Source organism: Anopheles cruzii, chromosome 2 (genome assembly GCF_943734635.1).
Source record: "Anopheles cruzii chromosome 2, idAnoCruzAS_RS32_06, whole genome shotgun sequence".
Lineage (NCBI taxonomy): Eukaryota > Metazoa > Arthropoda > Insecta > Diptera > Culicidae > Anopheles > Anopheles cruzii.
Window position 1 is genome coordinate 43,578,445 of NC_069144.1, and position 20,517 is coordinate 43,598,961.

Consider the following 20,517-nt stretch of genomic DNA (forward strand, 5'->3'; position numbering starts at 1 on the left):
CCCGGTCCGGCCGGTACACCTTGAAGATGGCATTTAATGGCTGGCTGGCCGCTCGGAAGGTCGACCCAGCGCCGCGACCCAGTGCTCCAGTTATCCGGCTGGCGCTTTCCAGCGCGCGCATAAAGTTCAATCGTCTGAAAATGTCAATTTGGCCGGTTCCGATCCGGGCGAAAGGTCGGTCCGCGTGCCGCGCGGACCTCGCCGTCGGATGGGCCGTCCCAATTAAGATAATAAATTGCGTCTCGTTATGCTCACGCGGATGGATGTGGAGGCCGTTCCGGGGTTCCGGTCTCAAGGTCTCCTACCATCCGCCGTGCCGTGCCGTGCCGTTCTTATCGTGCCGAAAGCGACATCTTAACGGCCGCTGCTCTGCATGTGAGTCGGAGTGTCCGCAACCGCGACCGCGGCCCGCACCTTTCTAAAACCTGATTCGTTTTGCATGGAAACGGAAATTATCTCCGCTTCGGAGGGCCGCATCGCGGGGCATTATAATTGCTCATCTTGCTCCGGTGCACCCGGCGGGGCCCACGTGCGCCGCAGTCGGAGCTCTTCTCTGCGCAAAGTGAATGTAGAGCAAAGCCGGGCTAAGAACAGAACGCACACGGTACGTTCACTTTACGTTGGGTAACCGAAGCGCCCAGGTCCGCCACGGTGGTGGGCCACGGGGCCCAGAACGGATCGAAAGCTCCTTTCGCTTTCGTCATTGAGCCACGGCACTTGTTTATGAGCGGCACCTGGCATTGCGCATCCTCCACGGTACTATGTCATCATCGTTGCACTCCGCGATCCGCGGAGGAGAGTACTTGATCGTCGAACTACTACTAGTGCCCTGACCCTTGTTTCTTTCAACATTCGATCTGCCATCTTAGCCATGTTTGTCGTCTATCACTAACATTTTTCATTTATTTACACATTTTCTGTCTCTTTTCGCACGTTCCGGACGTTTCGTAAACGGGTGTTTTAATCGATTTGCAACAACAAAAGAAACAACTCTTCTCGAAGGACGGCCGTCCGATGATGGCCTGCTGCTGCGGTGGCAGGTGCCGGGCTGGGAACTGTAGGATCTCCGGTTCGTCTTCACTCTCTCTCTCTTGCGTTGGGTCATCGCTTGCGTGACATGGCGTGTCGCTTACTTCCGTGTATCTTTTGACGAACCTAACCGAACCTCGCTAATGGTGAATTTTAGTAGTAAATGCTGCCCATCGTCTTTTGCACATCGGGCACACTTTGAAAGAAACACAGTGTTCACAGTGGGGTTGACCGATCTTACGCACAAGATCACGCATTATTGTTTGCCATCATCATGCTCGCGCTCGTGTAGAAGAACTGCTGCTTCGTCGGGTCGTAGTACTGCAAATGGAAGAGCAAAAACAGATACAATTAACGCCGGTCTTAAAAGCACCATTTTGCACGGCCCGGCACACCGCACGGTGCACGGTGGCCAGCGAGCATATTTTATGGTAATGCGATTTTATGATTTTCATGATTTCTTTTGTACCGCCCGAAACGGCGCTTACGTCATGTCGCACGGACTGCGAGAACCAATTTACGGGCCGCGCATTTTGGCACCGCGCGTTGTGCTCGTAAACCCGTCAAAAGAGAAGAGGAGTGAAAACAGTTGTCCCCCCAGAGGCCCGAGGCTGCTGTGTGCCCTACGAGAGAGCCGGCCTAAATTGGGACTCTGCACTTAATTGGTGGCACCCCCCGACGACGGTGACCGTGCTCGGGCCGAAAATGTTGCAACAAATTGGGCGGCTTTCGTCGGTTTGGAGAAAAGTTCACCGTATTTATCGCCGTGCGACAGGAATTTTGTGGGAAAATTAACGACCATCGCTCTGCGTAATGACGTTAAATTGTGCTCATTAATGGGGAAAGAATTATTTTTTGTCACCATTCGCACCAGGCGAGCCCTTTAAGTTCGGTGTTCTTTTTCTGTCACCGGCGTCCGGTACGGTGAAAGCTTGCAGTTGCACTCCGGAGCATTTACGATGTTTACAATGCGTTGGCGCACAAATTTATGCTCGGCATGAGCGGGTCATTAAACGGTATGGACAGAACTAAAATTAAACGTTAAGATGGTTTGCGTTACTTCATTTTCTGGGTTGCGATGGTTTAAAGAAATTGGGCCCGTTAATATCACTGGACGGTTGGTGGGTAGCAACAAATAATTAGCTTACCGCCGAGGGTAGTTATTCAATGAAGACAATTGATTCCCATAATTATGGCATTCAATCACCAGGTGCTGGTGGCCACCAAATGATTATGATTGAGTGGTCGATCTATTTGATCAACACCATTTGCGAACGGCCCCCAGCTTCTCTCCGGGGATCGATTGTTTTCTTCCAATTTCCTTAATTTCGCGATCGCGCTTTCCACTGCCGATGCACCGGGCACCGGGTACTTTCCAATCCATGGCCACTATCGCGCTAGATGCGAAACTACCGCTCACGGCACACCACCGATCCTCGCTCCCTTATCCCATTCTAAAATCCGAACGTGACTATGTAACCCGATCGATTCCCGCCACCACCGGCACCGGTCTTTCACCGGCCGTTCGACGCCAACGAACCGTGTCGACAATTATGCAACGGCAATTTGATAATCGAACTCCACCCGGGCCCGGTCACAGGTCGATTGGGATCTCGGCGGTGCACGCCCGATCGAGTCCTGGTACGCGATCGATCGAACGAAAGCCCTTCGGACGCTAATCGCACCCTTCCTGGGCGGGGGGGGGTGGCCTGGGGCGTCGTTAGAGAATGTTAATTAGCACCCGATTCGGGTGGAACAACGAAGCAAAAAAAAAACAACGAGAGAGTTTCGGGAGCGTCATTATCGAGCGCGTTCATTAGCGCACCGCACACCGAAAGGCGCAGCATCCGGTGGCAGAAGCGGGTCATGCAAAAAACAACCCTCTGGAACCACTCTCTCCTGCCGCACCGTACGAATCGCCGCCATTACCGGCCGCCGCCACTTGTCGCAAGTGCCTTGTCGCGGCTGCTCCGGCGTATGTATTACTTCTGGTACGCGCCCTCTTACTCGAGGTCGATCTGCGGTGCCCCCGTGCCGGGTGACCGCGAAGCGGGCGAAGTCGCGATGACATAAGTCGCGCTAGACACACGGCCGACACATAAGAGGGCCGACGACATCTGGAGCGTGTGCAGCGATCGTGGCTTTCTCCTGCGCGCCCGGAGTGGACGCCTATCGGTCAGTGTTCAGGAACAAAAAGGTGTAACGAATTCCCCAAAAAAGGCCCAAACACAGGACACACAGGAGGTTTCGAACCAAAAACAGCGAACACTTTCGCTCGTGACTTTCGCCCGCCCAAGGTACTGCGAGAGTTTGCATTGAAGGTGTCGTTCAGAGATCGAGCAGAGATCGGCACACAAAATGGCTTTGAATATTAAATCGCGACTGATACGCGAGCGTGGGTTGGCTGGGTAAATGGCTTTCAATTGTCACCGTGTCGCCCCGAAAGAATTAGCTAACCTTCGTTAGCCTTCGCTGGCCCTGACGACGGTGTGATAGACTGCACGGTGCCACGGTGCTAACAAAAGACTCGTGCGCCACAACAGCGCACGAACCCGCGGTCGCGGGGTGCAAACCTCGGAGCACGGTCGGGGAAAATAGATTTAGGACCCGTATACGGTATACTCACCACAATGTACGGCATGTACTTAACCTTCTCGTAGGCCTTGTACTTCTTCAGCTTCGGGTTGTACTTTCCATTGAGCTTATCGTACTTATCGTACTTGCTGCGCGGCTGCTGCTGGTGCTGCTGATCGGCGTACAGATCGTTGGTGGCCAGCAGGCTGGGCTTGGGCTGGGCACCTGGGTACGTCACTTCCGTGTGCCGCGGCACGACGGCGTAGTACTTGAGGCCCTTGTTCGGCACGTACTGAACCGCCAGACTCGGGACAACGTGTTGCTGCTGAGGCTGTGGCTGGTTGTTGTTCGTGTTCGCTGGCTGCTGCTGTGGCTTGTCAATAATCTTGCTCGCTACGGTCGTGGTCGGTGCGATGGTCGAGCTCGGTTGGGGTGCCTGAGCAGATTGTTGCTGGTGCTGCTGCTTGCGCTGCTCCAGCGTGATGTCATTGTACTTGGGTCGCGATGGTGGCGGCAGAATGTATCTTCAAGGGTGGCGAAAGAACCGCCCGTTAGATTGGGTTTGCAACACCTCCGAAAGAAGTTCACTCACCTGTAGACGTTCGGGTTCGGGATGTCATCCGATTGGTCTTCCCACACCGGGGCCGGATCGCGGAACGGTGGCTGTGGCACCGGGGCGGGTGTGCTGGTCGGGGGCACTATCGGTCCGGTGTTCGTGTTCCAATCTACCCGAATCGCCTCGACAGCGTGTGCGGCGACCAACAGCACCACCGTCGTTACCTGGTGTCGACGGGCACAGAAAATGGAGAAATTAAATTTGGGATCCGTTCAGACGCCGTTTTGCACGATTTAGCATTATTCACTGCGAGGTCAGTCCCCGCCGATCAGGGCGATATATTAATTAAGTTGCCCACGGTACAGTGAGGGGGTTGCTTTCCCGCAAGATCGCAGCATCGCAAAACCCCCGGATGGGCCCCCGCTACGGATGATAAATGATGCAACGGTGCCGGTGCGGTGGGCTATTTTTATCTTTAACCTTTTCGCGAAACAACGGTCAAACGGTTCTCTGGGGCGAGTGGGATAAGCGAGCGACGTCGAAGATAAATGGTGTAGGAAAAACAACGACGACGAAATCCCACGGATCTTAACGGACGGTCCCCAACGGTGGCTGGAAGCATCTCAATTTTTGCGGACCCGTCGGGAAGGGTAAGAGTTTCATTCACAAAAAGGGCCTGCGGTGCAGACGTCGATCGATGAAGAAATTATACGATAATATCTTAATGATGATTATCGGGCATCACAGGCATCCCTATCTTTCTCCCGGAGCGGGAAGCCACTTACATAAAGCCGGCCGGCGGCCAGCTAGACGACACCCAGCATGTCAACGGAGCCCCATTGACCCACTGACAACGCGATACGCCCCACTGATAAGTCATCAATCAATTAAGGGCCGAAGGCTCCGAAGTGTTGTTATTAAAACCCTATAATAATTCATTTCCCGCTTGCGTCCCCTCTGCGGGCCCGGCGAGGTGTTGATGGAGAAAGTGATATTTTTCTAACCGGATCACCCGATGGCACTGCTAACGAATTGTCTCAAGTCGAGCGGCGGGAATGGAGGGGAAGGAGCAAGATCGCCCGGTAATCGCCCGGCCCGGCCCTAGCAGAGCGAGTTTTATCAATTACAGTGCACCGCCCGTATTTGCGGCGCGCGCCAACCTGCGCCAGCCAATTGCGCAAGCCGCGTAGAGTTGCAACGGAAAAGTGCGTGCTGCGTGGCGCGTGTGCGGTTGCAGGATTATTACATGATGGGGTCCCTAATGAGATACCGCGAGTGACGCATTTAAATCCTAGACATAATGCTTCCAATCAGTACCAGGATCTGACCGGTCGGGTAACTAACGACTAATGCGAGGTGGTTAGCTTTTAATCTTGTCATGAATCGGTGCTTTGAGTGGAAGTTGTAATCATTTCGTTATCGATATGTATTTCGCACATAAAACGAAAGCTTAACGGTTGTCCTATTAAACTTAATGAACACTGGAAGATTTTTCTCCCTTTCGGCAAGGACCAATAATATTTTGGTATAACTTCTATACCTCATTTCTGAAGCTGATGAGACTTCGGCACCTCCGGCAGAAGCGAGAATAAATTCCACAAGATTTTGATATTCAGTGCCTTTAAGACCTCGTGGCCGTTAACCGTTGGTTTTATGATTAAAAAAGGTTAGGAAACATCAACCAACTGAGGCTCGCAGTCTGCGGCTTAACAATGTTGCCATTGCCAATCACAGTCAGGCGCTCGGCGCACTTCCTGGCTGCCCATTGGTCTGGACTGTGCGGTACGTAAATTGGAGCGGATTTGAGTCGAATACCTACTGGCCCAAGGGTTTGGCATGCGGCAGCGCGCGGCCGGCCACGGTTGCAACGTTGCACCGTTGCTTTGAGGAACGTCAAATTTCATTATCAATATTACGATTGCCGACAAACGGAATGGCACAGCGAAGAAACGCACGAAATGTTTCCTATTGGCCCACTGGTGCAGTGTATAAAAACGGAACGGGTCCTCCCCGAAGAAAGCAGTAGTGCAGCAGTTCCATCCGAGTGCAGTTGTGTAGGCGAACGCGATCGCAATGGACAAAGTGAGTGATAAGTGCTGTGGACCCCGACATGATTAATGCCCTGTGATGCTCCTTTTTCTTATCTCCCAATAGTTTATAGTGCTCTCGTGTCTATGTCTCGTTCTGGCCGCGGCAGAACAAAGTGAAGAGCCACAGGAGGCGACCAAGGTGGCGTCCGCCGAACAGGAAGGGCCAAGCTCCCACGAGGTGTCCCACGATGTTGGTGTCGAGCTTGAGGGGCTCGAGCATGATGTGGGGCTTGAGCACGATTACCACGGCTATCCGAAGTACAAGTTCGAGTACGGCGTAAAGGACCCGCACACCGGGGACCACAAGAGCCACTGGGAGGAACGCGATGGGGACGTCGTCAAAGGTGTCTACTCGCTGTACGAACCGGACGGTACCGAGCGGGTGGTAGTCTACCGGGCCGACGCTCACAGAGGGTTCGAGGCGCACGTCAAGCACATTGCCCATCCGGTGGCCCATCCGCAGCTGTACGAACATGCCGGGTACCAGTCGGTCGATCAGCACATCGGTGGCCATGGTTACAGCTACAGCCATCAGCATCTTGACTAGCGCCCGCAAAGGTGATGATTTCAGAGCCATCTGAGTGGCCGTCGCTTCGATCTCAGTAGCAGCAGCAACAGCAGATGAGAAGAACCAAAAAAAAAAACAATAATCCCCAATGCCCGATGAAAAGCCCAATAAATGTTTCCCTCACGAACACGCGGTTACGCAGTTTTATTGTTCCATCGAGGCCTGTCGATCGATCAATTGGCCAGATGAGCGCACTCCGACCGGGCTGCTAATTTAGAGCCACAGTAGTTTATTATTATGTTCCACCGGTAGGCGTGTTCAAAAAACGCCGATGCTAATCGTCCGCCAGAGCATGGTCACGCCTCAACCATAGACCTGGAGCTGGCAGGAATTGAAACATCAGCCTCAGCTCAGCCAGAAAGGGGAGTGAAAAGACACGATCCCACGGGCATTAGATGTCGCGCCCCGCCGTGTACGGGGAGTGTATCGTTTACCGATCTCCGATTTGCATGACTTGCGAGAGGTTTTATGTAATCGAAACACGTCCTGGCGTCCGAGCAACAATGATTGATTTCCCGAGCCTCGTCGGGCGAACGGATGACACGAAAAGTAAGTCTTCGGTCTTCGGTCGAGTCTTTTGGGGAGCCATACGCATAACATAACCGGGATGCTCCTTTTATGGAGCGCCCGTTGTGTGTTCGTGAAAAGGGAACCGCACACACAATGCTGTCGATGGGAGCATAAGTGTACCGAACCGGGGGGGGGGCGAGAAATGGACATTGGACCCGTGCGGCTGATTAATGGATCTCTGATTATGCTGGCTCCTTTGGAGTTGGCCGAAGTTTCTTATTCTCGCGGTAATAACTCGCCCGCCCGGGCCAAGCCTCGCAGATAGTCGCAGAGGAGTAGTTTGTTCGGAATGTACGCGTGCCCGCGAAGCAAAAGGGATTTATGTACGCACGAAGGGATCGATTTATGTATCGATAGGGATAGATGAAAAGGAAAGCAGATTTTTATCAGCCATCCCGATCGTAATGCGATATTCGTTGCAAAGTGTGGCACCGTGGGACCGATGGCATGGATGGAAACGTCCGGCAGGCGGCAGGTAGACCCGCCATTATGTAACGGTCAATTAGTTTTTGAAAACCAATGTGGGCTAGGAAATTGGTTTGGTGCTCCAGTTTTCTCGTGACAGCCTAGAAACGTATGGCCCGCCGTCACAAGGATGATCGGCCCTATATTCGGTTGCCTCGTCAGAAAAATAGAACACCGGTGAAGGTGCTCCCGGCCGCCGGCATTTGTCTACCAAACGAGGGGAAACATTTAGTGAAAGTGTTTTACGATTTAATGGCCAATCGATTCGACATGTGTTTGATTGGGTTTTGGGACCCTGCCGCGGGAATCACTGCCGCGGAATCGACGTGTTTGGGTCTAATGATGTGACTCGTTATCTGATGCACGTTGCAGCCCACAATTTATGTCTATGGCAAGTAGCTAATAAACACATTTTATTGTCCACCACCACCACCGGTAGGAATGTAGGTCTATGATGACAAAATTTGCATTAGTGAAGAATTTTGAAATCATCGTTCCACAAACTGTCACCGTCATCATCATCACCGCCACCGCAATCGATAGAGAAACCAATCAACTTTCAATTACCACTTCAGCGATTGTGTTAGAGCCATTCTTTTTATTAATCCCTTGATTTGCTAACCATTCAGCCCACGGGCTTGTATAATGAATTGTTTACCCAGCGACATTGTTGTGCATTCTGTGGTCTGTAATGTGCGATAAATTATCGTAGCTCCAAGCCACCGCAGCCCGATGCCACCATGAATCCACTCCTTTGTGGGTCTCGGAGCTGCTGTCTCGTGGCTGCTGTTGCCAATCAAACCAATCAAACTCCACCGACAAGTCACTGTCCCGTAATGGTAAGCGTTCGAGAATCTGTGCTCGAGAATTAGGTTTCCCTGCGCACACGTGCCATTGGGGAGACCTTATTCAGTTTGGTGTCGAGTGAGACGCTTGGAGAGCGGCCACGAGTCATGTGTCATGCTCTCAAGGCTCGAGAAGAGACCTCTGGAAGCATGACACTGCTTGCGTACATGCTGGGTGCAGGTTGATTAATTAAATTTTCCACATCGGAATTTGCCAAGGCGAAAGACACCGGACGTGGAGCCGCAGCACGGCTTCTTTATTTGTGGGAAGTAATTAAATGAATTGCTCTCATAGGTTAAAGCTTTTAAAAACAACTTTTTTACGTACTGTGAGACAGTTGAGCAAATATTTACAGCACTTGAATAAACCCTCCAAGGTTTATTACCCGCTTATTTAAACTCATTTCGATGAACTTCTCCGTCTACGAAACTAAAGGTACTCACCGCAGCATCTTAATCACCGGTATTAATAATTTTTATGATCACGGTAAATGTTAAGGAACTGACATCACACCATGAGATCAGTTCCAAAACGGGCCCGGCCGTGAGTGTCATTTTCCGGTCAGCGATCAGAGAACAGAAGCCCCGTCACCGGCTGAAAAGATCATAAAATCCTCCCCTGAGACCGGCCGGATCGGCAAGCCCGCCAGAGCACACGCCCTTTGGCTACTGTTTCTGTCGCCCGAACGACGGCAATTATTGCAACATAAATCTCGCAGGGCGTTGTACTGCCTCAGGATACCGGCAATGGCTTCACTAAGGGTCGCGCAAACTTGCCCAAAGCTACCGATCGCTGCTCGCGGTGTCTATTGGATTTCGGTAGCCGGTACTGGCACGCGATCCTAGCAACAAATGGACCCCGCCATTAACGAGCCGACGATCGTGACACTTTGTGTTAATTGGGATCAATGTTTCTTAACACCAGGCTAGCTTTGACCGTCCTCGCCCGCGGACGATAATGGCCACCCCGCACCGTTGCTTAAATTGTGCGATTTTTTTATATATTCCGATCCGAAATCATTCGAATTTAGTTATCAAACCCCGAACACGAGTTTTTGCGTGCGGATCGAATGTTTGATCGAACTTGCGGATCGTTAGGCGGAGGTAATGCACTTTAGTTGCAAATCACTCCATTACGCCATCATGAACGCATAATTTATCCCAATATGGCGTGCGGGTGACCTTTTTAAACGACTCAGGCACACGACGTCGAAGCGATCGTTGGTTGAAACGCCTAACATTTCTAAACGAACGCACATTCCCGCGCTGGATGACGATCAAGTCTATCAATCAAGTGTCAGAGTGAATCGTCCCAACCTGCCCCAATGATTATCATAGCGCTGCAGCAAAACAAGGTTCACACCTCGCACCGAATGCATTAGCCTTCGCTTAAGGATTACACTTTTCGTCGCCCAGTTCTTTCGGGCACCATTTAAAGTCCGCAGTGTTGGCGGATTTTAAGTCGAACCTTGGCGGTTGCCGAGCGCTATAAAATAGTTTGAGATGAAATTAGCAACTTTGTTACAAGCTTGAACCACTGACTAAGGGTAGCCGGATCGACCGGCTACACTTTCGAGCGGATTTGCGTAATGAAATGGCAACCTACCGGCAAGTTTTCCACCGTTCCTTATACGGTTTGGTATTTTAAGTAGACTTCCCATAAATCGGGATTCTGGCTTCTTAAACAAGAACCGTAATCCGCTTCCACCGGGGGTGTTACGGGGCGAAACGAGTCGAGTTAATTAACCGAATGCACACCACGACATTAGCGGCCCCGTACGAAACGTGCACGAGTGCCGGTTCGTTCGATCACGATTCGATCACGTCGCTGGTCACAGCCAGAGGTTCACAACCACGAGTTCAAGCTCAAGGTCACACACCGTGGCGGCACCATTTAAACGGCCCATAAACGCTGCTCGATGAGCAATCCATTAATCGCAATCCACGTCCGGCCAATCCAACTCGCGAAGACCTGCGCCTGCAGCTTCCACTCGCGCGAGATGTTCCGTTCCGTTCGATCACCTTGAAGATGAAGATCGCTCGGATGCGGAAGAACGTGCCGCGCATCGTTTTGGAGGACGAAATCGATGACGACCGGACACTGCCCACTGCCGGGGGGCATCTCTTGGTGTCAGGGTAATAAAGTTCTCGCAGAGTAGTCAAACGTTGCAGAGTCTGCGCCTGCGAAACCGAAGAGTTCTTGCCGAAGGTGAAGGCTTAGCCACCGGCGGTCACTACTTCCTAGCGCTGGCAGGCGTCAACAGGACAAACCTCTTTACGCAAGACGCGGGTAAAATATGCGACTAATGAAGCAATCATAGGGCTTACCGCCGGTGGGAGTTCCCATCGGCAATCGGCCTGGGGAAGTTCCCCCGTCCGACATGGGTTGGAGCATAATAGCGCTGGGCTCGACGGTGCCAGGGACCAAACCAAACAAACGGTTCCGGAATGTTGTGTGTCGGCGTGAGATTTGCGCGGTCGGTGCGTTGTCGATGCCCTGGCTGGCGTTGCGTCAGCCAGCGATCGATGAGGCTTGCGTGCGCCGACGATGCATTCGACGCAATTGACTCAGCTCATCGATATAGAACTACATTACGAACGATTACGTGCGTGCTGCTCGTTGTTGGGACGTGAGCCCTGCACGCCACGGGGCAATAACTGACAATTTGCATGCTCGGCTGCTATAATTGAGGACCTTATACCGAGTACCGAATCGAATGAATGGCACCAGCACAGAACGGTAAGCGGATTTGCATTTTGAATTGAGATTTGTTTTCTGCTTTGTTACCTGAAAGGTTGGGGAATACCATTTAAATAAAACTTACCACCCAGAGCTGATTGTTCCGCCGCATTTGTGTAGATAAGATATCGATTGGATGACGTGCTGAACTGTTACACCTAAAAAATTTCGATTTTCACTCGGTTTGGTTCTCTTCCTGAAAATGATCGTAAATTATTATTTGCTTGCCTCTCAACCCATAACCTCAAAGCACACACATCTGCATGCTGTGGGCTGATGTCACTTCAATCAATTTTCAAAATCGTGCACCGCGCTGCCGATGGTTGCTATGATTTATTTCGAGCCATTGTCAGTGGGCTGCTTTGTTACCGGCGGGCCCCCTATAAATGGCGATAGGCAACATTTTGCATAATACCCTCACGAAACCACGGCCATCACGCGCCAACTCTTCCCAGAAGGACTTCTTTTCCTAGAAGCGGCCGTTCGCTCACGAAATTAATCTTCCTTTTGGAGCTGCCAGCTGCCAATTGCCAAAAATTAATTTTCTCCCCCAAGGCATAAACGACGTGACGGATCGGACGCAGCCCGAAAGGAGCGTTTCGTGCAACCACAGCCCGAGCGCGATATGGAAGGTGTAATAATTTTAACAATCCGCTCGAGAAGTCACCAAAGTGACGAGGAACGAGGTTAAACCCATTTTTCTCTCCCGCACGGCACGAAATAAATTATGCATGGAAACGGAGCCGTTGAAAGTGTGCCAGTCGTCAATGCTTTCTTTCACGTTCTTTGCATATGCTCCCCGTCCGGTGGCCCATGCGTGTTGGTCGCCCGATCCATAACCTCGGTCACGCTCGGTGCGCCCATAACTTTGCCGGTTGTGCCGCGACATCTCTCTCTCTCTCTCTCTCTCTCTCTCTCTCTCTCTCTCGACATGATAGTGAGTGAAACCCGGCGCGTGAAAGAGGTACCGTTTTTCATTGAAACTGAAAGTTGCCGCCATCGAAGACGCCATGGGTCGGTCCCGGGGGGTGGACCTGGTGTTATCAATTGCATCCCACGGGGCGCTGCCCAAGGATTGATAAGTTCGTGGCGTGAGTAAGGATGCGATCTGCGTATTTTAATTTATTATTTTCTTGAATAACCAAACCGAGCTCCAAATGTTTGAAGCTTGGTAAAACCGAACTTTGCCGATTGTTGTCGCAACTGCACGCTGGAGGGAGTACCAGGGGGACCTTCTGCTCGGTACCACTTGTGCAATCATCGGCCCCACAGGCCACGCCACCCGGGGCGGCATTGGACGGATGGCAATGGCGCGCGCGCGCGCGCTCGCAGTTGACCCGCGAATGTTTACTTCTCATTCAGGCTGAGTACACCCCGCTGATGGTTTGTTTGACGGCAAAATTACCCTGCCGATCCTCGGGCCGGGCCTCGGTGTGTCGTTGTCGGCCCGAAACGGGCAAGTTAACGCAATAAATAGGGAAAAATCGGTACACTCGTAAATTATTGACACCGAATTCGGGTGAGTTGTCGGGTCCACTGCCGGGCGGGTTTTCGCTATCGATAGTGCGGCACCGCGCGTGAATTTTAATTCGATCCGACCGCGCTCCGGAGCGACCGATTTGCATAAACGGCAGGCCCCGGACGGCAGGGAATACGGCGGGGGAAAAACTCGACTGCAACGTCCCCGGCACGACACTTGCGTCAGCGTCAGCGGCCCGGGTCTGAAAGGGAAACCAAACGTAAGCCTACACACACGCGGGCTGGCGGGCCCGCTCGGAACGTTCGGCCGAAACGCAACCGTCTTCGAGTGACGCCTAGGGCGCCGCCACTCTGCAGGCCTGGAAAGAGCTCCGGAGCCTCCGGAGCAGAAGCGCGCAACACTTTGTGGGCAGCCGGCGCCGCAATCCAACGCACGAGGCGCCCATGTCATCGGTCGGCGACGATAAGAGCGAGGGTAATTCGCGGGAGGCGGGTCAGTTGGGCAGTAGGGCCACGTGCCCATCGGTGACAAAACAGGACTCCCGGGGCGCTAATCGGCGATTGGCGGTCAATTATGGAAACGGATTCGGTACGCCAACGCGGCTCGTAATGGGCCGGAGTCGGCATATCCATTTTAATATTCTTTTCGAGCGTTTATCTAACGGTCGCTGGCGGAAGTAGGGCAATATTGAGTTTGGATACGCCATTAGATAAGGTGGCTCATATTACAGAAACGGGGAAACGGGGAAACGCGAGTCGCTTCGGGTACGCCTGAAATGGATCCCATCGTCGCCTTTCGCCACGCGCCGGGGCCGGTTGCCGGCCCGGGCATTTCGATGCGCCCAAGGATGATCGAAATTTGATCGGATAGATTGGATAATGTACCCGTTTAGTCGTTCAATGCAGCGTGCGATTAGTGTGCTCGATATGTAAATTAAGCATGGTAAAATAGGAAATATTAAAATAAGTCATAAAATTTGCCCTCAACAGTCTGTTGAGTAATCAATCTGTGGCAGAACGTAGGACAAAACGTAGTATCGAGCTCGTGTAGGTGCATAAATCTACGGAACTGAGAAAGCCTCATCAGAACTTGATCGTCTCGCTGTATAATTGCGATCATTCTATCTCGCGAGTCACGCTTTGCGTCACAGTTTACGTAACCCCTTAGCAGAGCGCTTAACCCGAGGCACTACAACAACTCAAGATGATAGCCAACATCGGCTCGGCTCCGAGCCATCACTTAGAACAGCTCTACAACAGATACGGCCTCGGAGAGTGTTCTAGATTCTCGTTTTTTTGCTATCGACATGATCTTCTGGCGAGCTGGTCTTCCCCGGGGGCCGCACAGTTCGTTTCGGGTTGGTTGGTCGTTACGCTTGCTGGCGGTCATTATTTCGTTTCAAGGCTGCACATCCTCTGTCCACGGTGATTGTGAACCGGTCTAGCCGACAGCGGTAACCGCAGTAGACACAGAGTCCGTGTCTGAAGCTTCTCCGCGCATCGCATTGCCGAGGAGGAGTTTTGCAAAGTCGTATGTCGCCGTAGGATTCCTGCTGACCGCGTCGCTTCACCAACCTAGCAACCGGTTTGCAGGGATCAGGAGGACGTCGTCGCGGATCACCGGGACCGCGAGGGCGAGGGAATGTATAATTTATCGCATTGCGCCGCAGCACACATCTTCCTGGTTCTTAGTGGCCGACCTCGAATATTGGAGCACCGCACGTAAGAGGCACGACGACACGAACTGGCACTGGCGCATTCTGCGTACCCCTCGTAGAACCAATTGTCATCGTCTGGCTGGCTCGTGAAGACAGTCGTCTCGTTGCCTTATCCACTTTATCGCAAAGCACAAACCGCAAAACGAACACACGGCACAAGAACACACACATCATTCAACATGTTCCATTGTTTTGGCCTGCGTACAGCCCGATGATTAATGAGAATCTCGGTGATTACGATTCACCGTCGTAGATACCGACCCCGGGCGGAAGCGGGCAGCACGCACGCAGCACGCCGCCGCCAGAAACATCGGCAGTGTTCCTAGCCTTCTTCTCTACTGTCGCTGTCGCACTTTGCAAATTAGCGCCGCTAGTTTGCGACAATCATTAGGCACATGGTCACGTCGGACACACTTTGGTCACACTTATCCGTCACCGTAGACAGGTAAAAAGGTACGTCACTTTTGGGTTGAAAATGCTTCAACCGCACCGCTCAAAAGAGGATAAAAATTGGGCCCGAAACGCACCAAAAACCACAAACGAAACAAGTGACATCAACGGGCGGCTCAGCGACGAACCCTACTAAACTTACAGCGTTCACTATCAACCGGCCGACACGAGCGCGCGAGAGGACGCCGGAATGTGTCCGAAAGCGCGTGATAACCCCGGTGACGACGAAAATCGTACTAAAAGTTTCAAAAGCCAGCTAAAACGTATTAAACTTTAGTTGTCGCGTCCGTCTGTTTTGCTTCTGGTTCGCCTGAGAGCCATCCCCACTGCGCGGCCACCGGGAAACTCACGACGACGACGACGGCACAGACGACAACTCGCCGCGCGGTGAGATGAGAGCGGCGAGATCGCGATCGAGCGTGAGACACTCGCGACACTAGTGAGATCGCTCAGCTCACGAAGTTACACTCACTCAGCCAGAACGCCGGAGATCAGCTCAGCTGGGGATCGGTTTGTACGCGATCGACTCGCGGTTACTACCGCGATCGCTGGGGACGTCGAGGAGCATTATGTCATATTTGTTTATGTTTATTTGCCGCGCGCTCTTGTGGACGAACGGACGGCACTCAGCAGATCGCACCGTGAGAAGAATTAGTGATCTGCGGTCATGAGCGACCCGATCGCGACCTCACGGTGGGTGGGGATCGGCTGGTGCCGATCGGACGTGTGGCTTGCATGCAACGGCTTGTCGGGCTTCTGTGCTGAAAATATTTTCACAAAGAAAACGCTCAAAGGGATCAATTTGAATAAATTCAAGGAAAATTAATTTGGAAATTTGCATTTCATGAACAAGTATTAGAAACCATTCGAAATTAGCTCAAGGACTCTGCACGCCGATGCGGTGTTTTAATGATTGATCCCATCTCATCAGACGATGAGGGCGTACCGGTCGATTTAAAATTGTTTTCCATTTTATCTCCCGACCAGTATAATTCAAATTCAACCCACCTTATCTTCTAATTCAATTATGCAACGCTCCGATCGTGTTCCACCTTTATTTGCCTATTAATTGGAGCAAGGCGAACGTTCTGAACGTAGATAGATTGTGTCACCCTAATGCATGAAACCAGCATCATCAGCGCGACAATCCCAAGTGCCAACCGCCATGTTTGCTTCGTTTGGGTGAGAAATGCAACGACTTCGATATGTGACCGACCAGACCGATCGGTCGGGGAGGTTGTAAAATCAGCTGTTCACAGCCGATCGCGGCGTCGCTGTGTCGGTTGGTTAAGCATCATCATTAACTTCAAAGCCCCGGGTATCGTCCACTCACGACCAAAACGAGAAATGTGTGTGAACGAACGTCCCTTGGCGTGCGATCCACGCCGGTGAGCGTTTGGCATTTTTGATTCACTTTTCGTCAGACGCCCCTCCGGCCCCTGATACCGAACACGATCCGACGCTACTCGTACCCTGTTCCTCACCGGAGGCAGAGGCCTACAAGGGATCCCTGGTTTGAAGATGAAATCGAGTACCTTGTGGGCCGGCGGCGAAAAGCGAAAAGCAAACCGGTACCGGGCGTCTCGTGCCGAGGGAGTTACGGTCGAGCTACGGCCGAGATGCCGGATTTCTGGGTCAACCTCTCGGAGGCGACCGGGGGGCGACTGTTTGAACGCGGGTTGAGTGTCGGTTGGCAAATCGATGCGACGGCCAGGGAACCAACGGCCAACGGGAAGATTTGATCCGCAATCCGAAGGCCACCGAAGGCCTGTAGGCCGTATTTCTTTCTTCCCTGGCAACCATCCCGAAGCCCTGGCCGACCTGTCGGTCCGGTTTCATTAATCAGACTAATTGTGGGCTACCTTGGAAAGGGTTCTGAGCTGTCGCTGCCTGTGCTTTGTCAGAAGCCTCGAGGCTTCATCGGCGACTCAATTCGTTCTGTACCGAACGTGGCGCGCGGCCTAAGGGAACCCAAGGATATGCGGCTGCGAACTCTTCGCGCGCGGTCTGCGAGTGGCTGAAAATGGAGGCTTCATAATGGCCACGGTGCTAATTGCATGCTGCGGTGCATATGTGGCTGTCGTTGCCATCGTTAGCAACGTCAAGTTCGTGGCCAAAGGCACGCTGCTGCCGGCGCACCGTCAGTTCGATTTGTGCGGTACGATCGATGAGGATCGATTGGCGACAAGTTTTGCACCGCCATAAGTCCTCTACCGCCGCCGCTCACACCGTTTCGATGCTGGAAGTTGGAAAACAATCATTCCATTTACACCGTGGCCATCGTTCGGAACGCCGCGGGTCACCGCGATGGTGGTGAATAAGGAAGATCTCCGGTGGCCGGTTTCAGGGCCGCCCAGAATGAGGTCGGCCGCTTCACGAGTAGTAGGCCCAGGCCAAGGGCTTCGCTTGGATTGCGGGGCTTGCGGCAGATGATTGATTCCACTCGCCGATCCGCCGATCCTAATGATCGCCGACAAGGGACATGACTCGTCAATATAATGTGATCCGTGTTTGTTGTTGTTACAGTGCGCCGAGAGGATCCGACGAATTGCGCTTGAAGTTGTGAAGTGTTTGAAATAACCTCAAACCTGTCAGTTAACGAACTTAGCATAAAACATCTTCCAAAGGCAACATAACCGCCAGCGCCAGTGCGAGTCCAGTTTTGGGCCCCCAAATGGGGTGGTGGGCTTCTGTGGCTTAATTCGTCTAGACGCCACGGTTGGCCGCCTTGCGATGGCCGCACACGCACACCGCTTGATGGACAGCTTACACACTGCCAGGCAGATTAGAGTCAGCTACACGCCATTCGCAAGTCAGCCCCGGGTTACCCAGCTTGGGCCATCCCTAGAAGCCCGAAAGCACCTTACGGCCCAAAACGGATATCGCCAGAGGTGGAGCCAGCAAACCCTCTGCGTTTCGACGATCGATCAATAATCGGCGCAGGTATTGGGGGCGAGGGCCTTACTTTCCCCCCCGGGGCTCCCGCCCATGAGCAAGGCGCGCCGCAAGTGTGTTCGGTTGCGACCGGAGCTTCCTGGTTGGATGTACCTACTACCAGGCTACTCTGTACTACTCGATTACGCACCGTCGGTTCGATGTCGGCGTCACCAGGGGCGTCCGATCGAGCCACTTTCAACAGCGATCCACACTCGTAATGCACACACATAATGGGCCGTGCCGGGCCGGGCCAGGTGCAGCTTATAAAAAGCGTTGGCGGGCGCGAAGAAAGTGGTCAGTCAGCCACTGATAGCCTTTAGTGCCCGTAGCAGTAGCAGGCCTCAGTCGTTGGATAGGCGCGGGTACCGCGAACGGTAGAACCACGAGTGTACGAGGCCGCGAGACCGTGTGTGGTGTGACAGTTCGCTAAGCGCGCGCGCGTCCTTTCGTTCTTATCCGAGACTCGGTCGCAATGTTTAAGGTGAGTTTCAGTGGCCTGCGGGAACGCGACGTCGTCAGTGACCTCAAGAAATCCCTTTTCTGCATTTGGTTCCAGCTGGTGGTGGTCATACTGTGCTTCGCCACGCTGCTGGTGTCGACCGGAAGTGCACTGACGAAGGACGAGTACGAGATTAGTATCAAGCACGGTTCGTTCGCCGTACACCAGCGGCATGTGAACGGTCTGCGGAAGGGCGAGCCGCCCGGCCCGAAAGTGGTGGAGGGGCCGAACAGAGACAGTGTCCAGCGCAAGGAACAGTTCTATCCGGGTGAAAGTGCGACCGTGGAGGGGGAGGGTGAAAAGATCTCCAGCACCCTGGCGCAACCGACGCGCCCCAGTTTCGGTGCCAAAGTGTCCACTTCGAAGCCCAGCCCGAAGAGCATCGACTTTGAGGCCGTGACCCCGGGGCTGGAAGAGGTGCCGCTACAGAACAGTGTCTTCACCAGCAGCCAGGGTTACGGTCAGGTGAGGGCTCAGGGACCCAGCACATCCTACCAGTCGGTGGAACATTACGGAGACGCCGACGTCGACGACGACGACGACTCCGATGAGCGGATCGCAATCGTGCGACCGATCAGTGCCGAGGACTTCTACAAAACGCCGCAGCTACGCACACCGAACACCGAACGGGGTCCTGTGCTGTTTCCGAACGAACCAACGACAACGAACCCAACAGCGACGACGACGTCGGCCAATTCAGCCGGCAAGCTCCTCAAGCCGATCGCCAACTCCAGTGCGGTGCAGGAAAGTGAAGAGATCTATCTGCTGCTGAAGTACGAAGCTCCTCGCAAGAAGCCTGCGGCAGGTGGTGCATCGGGTGATCGCCAGCAGAGTGTCCCGAGCGCTGGACCGCAAGTGGAACTCGAATCGAGCAACGGTGAGCTGCGTCTGCAGGATGGACGTATCCGAACCGGCGGCGGTAGCTTCACCACCGTCGGTTACTTTGTGAGTGGCGAAGAAACGAGCACGGTTGGTCCGATGCCTGGTACTTCGACCGTGGCTTCGTCGGAAGCATCGCCAGAAGTGCCGCGTGGTCGCGGTAAACTGCGCAACAGCTACGGTGAACACCTGAACGGGGATCTCAGTGACTTCGTGAACTCCATCCGACCGATCACGGAAAACTCCCAGGATTCGAGCGGCGACCGTGGATCTGACGAGCGAAAACGCGAAGAGATTGACGCCAATCTGGACATTGCACAGATGACGCGCATTCTGGCCGGCCGACAGGGTGGCCTGACGATACCGGAGTTTAACCTGCTGTTCCGGGACTATCTGAAGAAGGACATCACCGTGGACGATCTGGAGGACTTTGTCAAGTACAACGGAGAGCAGGAGGGCACGGACGAGTCCCAGGACGCACCGACGGCCGAGCCGGACGCGACCAAATCGTTCGACATTCGGGCGGAGAATGGGAAGAGCGTGGCCACCTCCGCGGGTACTCCGGCGAAACCGTCTGAGCAGCAACCGAAGGTGCAGGTGAACAAGGGGCCGGCCGGTGGAAAGGCCGGCCGTAAGGATAAAGTCGTCAAGATCGGGTACGGTGGATCCAAGTCGTACCAGGGCGTGTACAAGTCTCAAAAGTTCCTCGAAAAGCTGAAAGCCGAACGCGCTCCGCTTCTGAGCGAAGGCGCCTGGAGTGGGGTCCACTTTCGGCAACAGCTACCGGTGCGCGAGATCGGCCCGATGGCGTACGTCGATAATCCGGTGTTCGGGTTTGCGGGAGCACGGCCACGGATGGGCCCGATGCGAGGAACGATGGACCTGAAGCCAATCCACCAAGCTGCCAACGGCGTTCACGGTGGCCAAAGCTACGTCAAGTTCCAAAAGATTAGCTAAGCCAGACGCCAGACGATCGCTAGTGTCGGTGGTATGATGTCGGAGTCCTAGAAACACCAATTGTTACCTCTGTTTAAGAATAGCGCCTAAAATGAGAGCGAATAAATCGTCGTTGTTGACCTATGGAAACACCCAATCGAACCGTGTGTGTTACTTGCGGT

The 20,517-nt window shown here is 53.3% G+C and overlaps 2 protein-coding genes across 3 annotated transcripts; one reads left to right on the forward strand and one right to left on the reverse strand.

Annotated features, from left to right (window-relative positions):
- Nucleotides 1–1,217: 1,217 nt before the first annotated feature.
- LOC128277560 (bromodomain-containing protein 4A) lies at nt 1,218–15,411 on the reverse strand. Of its 2 annotated transcripts, none has more exons than XM_053016034.1 (5): nt 15,227–15,411; nt 11,523–11,633; nt 4,196–4,383; nt 3,656–4,127; nt 1,218–1,350 (listed from the first exon to the last, which is right to left on the reverse strand). In XM_053016034.1, exons 2-5 carry the CDS (start codon nt 11,547–11,549, stop codon nt 1,279–1,281), a joined length of 759 nt encoding a protein of 252 aa, XP_052871994.1. In that variant the 5' UTR covers nt 11,550–11,633; nt 15,227–15,411; the 3' UTR covers nt 1,218–1,278. The 2 variants fall into 2 exon arrangements, with proteins under 2 accessions (XP_052871994.1, XP_052871995.1); XM_053016035.1 differs by having other exon boundaries at nt 15,322–15,375.
- A 3,082-nt stretch (nt 15,412–18,493) lies between these two features.
- Nucleotides 18,494–20,356, forward strand: LOC128279115 (uncharacterized). The gene is made up of 2 exons (XM_053017835.1): nt 18,494–18,502; nt 18,578–20,356. The coding sequence occupies exons 1-2, from the start codon at nt 18,494–18,496 to the stop codon at nt 20,354–20,356; spliced, it is 1,788 nt and encodes a 595-aa protein (XP_052873795.1).
- The last annotated feature ends 161 nt before the right edge of the window (nt 20,357–20,517 follow it).